The 3,028-nt window shown below is 39.3% G+C and overlaps 1 protein-coding gene across 1 annotated transcript; it reads right to left on the minus strand.

Annotated features, from left to right (window-relative positions):
* Positions 1-349: 349 nt before the first annotated feature.
* On the minus strand, positions 350-958 carry LOC117787245 (SKP1-like protein 10). The gene has a single exon (XM_034625727.1). It carries the CDS (start codon positions 907-909, stop codon positions 424-426), a length of 486 nt encoding a protein of 161 aa, XP_034481618.1. The 5' UTR covers positions 910-958; the 3' UTR covers positions 350-423.
* Positions 959-3,028: the final 2,070 nt, after the last annotated feature.

Raw genomic sequence — 3,028 nt, forward strand, 5'->3', positions numbered from 1 at the left:
GAGCGGGCTGCTAAAAAAAATTTGTAAGAGGCCAAACAAAAAAAAGAAATAATTAAGTGGCAGAAACCGAGAAAAAGTTGTGAAGATTTGCAAAATGACACGTTAAGTAAATTAGCTAAATAAGCTTAGACATGAGATGAAAAATAAGATAAAACAGGTTGGGATAAAATTGAAAAAAAAGAGAAGCTATGAAGAATGACAAGAAAATATTGAATAATAATCACCGACAAATTGAGATTTAATAAAGATTTAATTACTTACAAAACACGAAAAATATACTTATTTTTTTCATAAGTTTAAAGTAATTTTGGCAATTTCAGAAGTGAAAAACTGAACATGTTTTAAATTCAAAAAGCAAAAATGTCATTACAGGCATTATAAGTTTAATACGTTTTCGGTTAATTTAATTTCTATGATTTTTGCTCATTCCTCCTCAAAGTCCCCATGAACGACAACATGGAAACGTTTTCTAATTGCCTCAACGCTGTTGCAAGTTGCGATCAGTCCGGCAACATAATTGGTTCCTGCATGTAATAGACTTTCGATATTGAGGAAATCAGCTGCAATAATCAGTTCGAACATGGTGGAATCGTCGGCATTCTCCTGGTTGAGGATGGTCTGAAATAAATTATTCTTGTCATCGTTATGCTTCCATCCCAACATGGGCATGGGTACTTCAATGAGTTGCCTACACCACTTAAGCACCAGCTCGAATATGCCCGATGTGACTCGATCGAGAAATATAATATTGCCATCATCAGTGTCATCACAGCTTGGCAAATTGTTCTCATTTCTCTCCTGTTGCAGCCAGCTCTGAATCAATCCAATTTGCTCGGCCACTTGAAGGCTCACATCAAAGTCGATGCCATCGCTAGTACGGACCTTTACTATTTGTGCAGCCTTAGACATTTTTTTGAGTTATGAGCTGTGAGATTTAGTTAAGGAAAATAGTGATTTATAGTAAACCTGTTCCACAGACTGCTGGAACAGGAATAAGTATTTTATATATTTGATTTTTGAAGCAGCCGAAAAGTATGCTGTGAATTTGCTGTCTCTCAACGACTAAAAAAGGCGGTATACTTTTTGAACGCGTTTGAACTTCACACACATTTTGCATTTCCACATATTCAGCATATTCCCCAGCGAAAGACATTCATTGAATTCATTCATAAATTCCGTCGCGTTCCAAGCGGAGCAAGTGCGTCTTTATATCTTTGCAAATTAATCGGAGTCAGGGTCGAGTGTCGACGCGACGTACGTGCCAGACTGTCAGGCAGTCGGACAGTCGGACGGTCGGGCTAACTAGCAGCAGAATCAGCCAGCATCTGAAATGGCAACAACAACAACAACAGCGACAACGACAACGACACCAATCACAATCATCATAAGGCCGTCGCCATCGCAGTTGATTATGATGAGCTCTTTTTGAGATGTGGTCGTTGTTTTTGCTTCAAGTGTTTGCCGGTTCTCGTCTCGTCTCCATCTTCATCTTCAACTTCAACTTCAGCTCCATCGCCGTCTGCGTTTGTGTTTGTGCCTTTTTTTGTTTTTGCTGCTGCTTTCCTCGCGAAAGTTTATCAACGCGGCAAGATTCTAACATTTTTGTGTGCATTCCACTTTGGTGCGTTTTCGGATTTCTCAAGAGTTTGCCTTTTGCATGCTCATAAAACGTACTCGAACTCATTAAAACGCGCACTCTGATAACCGAAATGGCAACGCTGGAGATGTTGAAAACTGAGACAAAGAGTATGAGTGAGAAAGAGAGAGAGAGAGAGAGAGAGAGAGAGAGGGACAGAGGGTGTTGTATATAGAAAAGAGACGCAGCAGTTACTTGGCGACGTGTTTTGCATGTGCGTTTGTGTCGCTGATTTATTTGATGGCCGTTTGTTGGCTGGTGAGGCACGTTGCAGGTTCTGTGCCGCTGCGAAATGGGGCAAGTAGGCAAAAATTTAAAGACTTGCAAAATGTGGCCTCTTAATTAGGTAAGTTCATGTGGGAAAAGCTTCCCAAGTGTCCACTTGCCAAAAGCCAACTCAAGTTGCCACAAAGAACAGCCACAAATTGCTTATGATGCGGCAGAGACAAAATTGCGATCTAGGCAAGAATATTTTGAATAGAAATTGTGGCAGGAAAACTTAAACTTTGCTTCAAGAATTTATTTTGAGATCTAAACACATTTTCAAGTAAAAGTTATACTTTTGAAATGTTTTATTTTAATTGGTAGTTAAGAACTCAACATAAATTGCAAGCTCTCTAAATTTTTTTAATTTAATTTCTTGTAAAGGAATATATTTGATAAAGATACGATTTGGAATGTAGGCAATATAGAAATATTTAAAAGTGGTGTTTGAAAAAATGAAATTTATTTTAAAATTTGTTTTATGCGTTTTGGAATAATTATGAATGATTGCAGGCATGTGATAAGTGTATTTCAGAAGAATTTGTTTAGATTTATTAGAATTATACTATCATAATAGCCTGAAGCAGGTCCAGATGTTGTTTGCCACACAGTGCTGGCCATAACATTAGGTCAGCTCTGGGTCTGGGTCTTGGGACTGAGTGGTGTATGCGGTGGCAGTTGAACAACACAGAAAATGTAGAAAAAATTTGCATTTGGCCCGATCGTAGTTCGCGACTTGTCGTTGGCTGGGGGGATTTCTTTATGACCCGAGCTAAGGCCGTGGTGGTGTGGAGTTTTATTTCAGCTGTGGCCTTTGTTTGGATGCAAGTTTATTTGATTCTATTTTCATTTTATTTGAATTGTGGTTTGCTTTTATGGCCTGTGCATGAGCTAGGCTGAGATTTGTTTTGTGAAAGTTACAACAACACAGCACAGAGACGACGCTATCGATGAGCCTCTGATGTCGAGGAGTCCCAGTCGATGCCGCTGTTGTAGTTTTGGCCATTGGCTTTTTTTTTTTCTTTCGTTTCTTAGCTGGTGATTGTAAAACAATAAAAGCAACACCTGACTGCCGTTTTCCAAGCCTCACAATGGCGTTGATGGCGACGCGGATGTGGACGCTCGTTG

Source organism: Drosophila innubila, assembly GCF_004354385.1.
Source record: "Drosophila innubila isolate TH190305 chromosome 3L unlocalized genomic scaffold, UK_Dinn_1.0 0_D_3L, whole genome shotgun sequence".
NCBI lineage: Eukaryota > Metazoa > Arthropoda > Insecta > Diptera > Drosophilidae > Drosophila > Drosophila innubila.

Excerpts from the sequence above, each read along its gene's own strand:
- LOC117787245 (XM_034625727.1), bottom strand. The coding sequence starts at position 909 with ATGTCTAAGGCTGCACAAATAGTAAAGGTCCGTACTAGCGATGGCATC.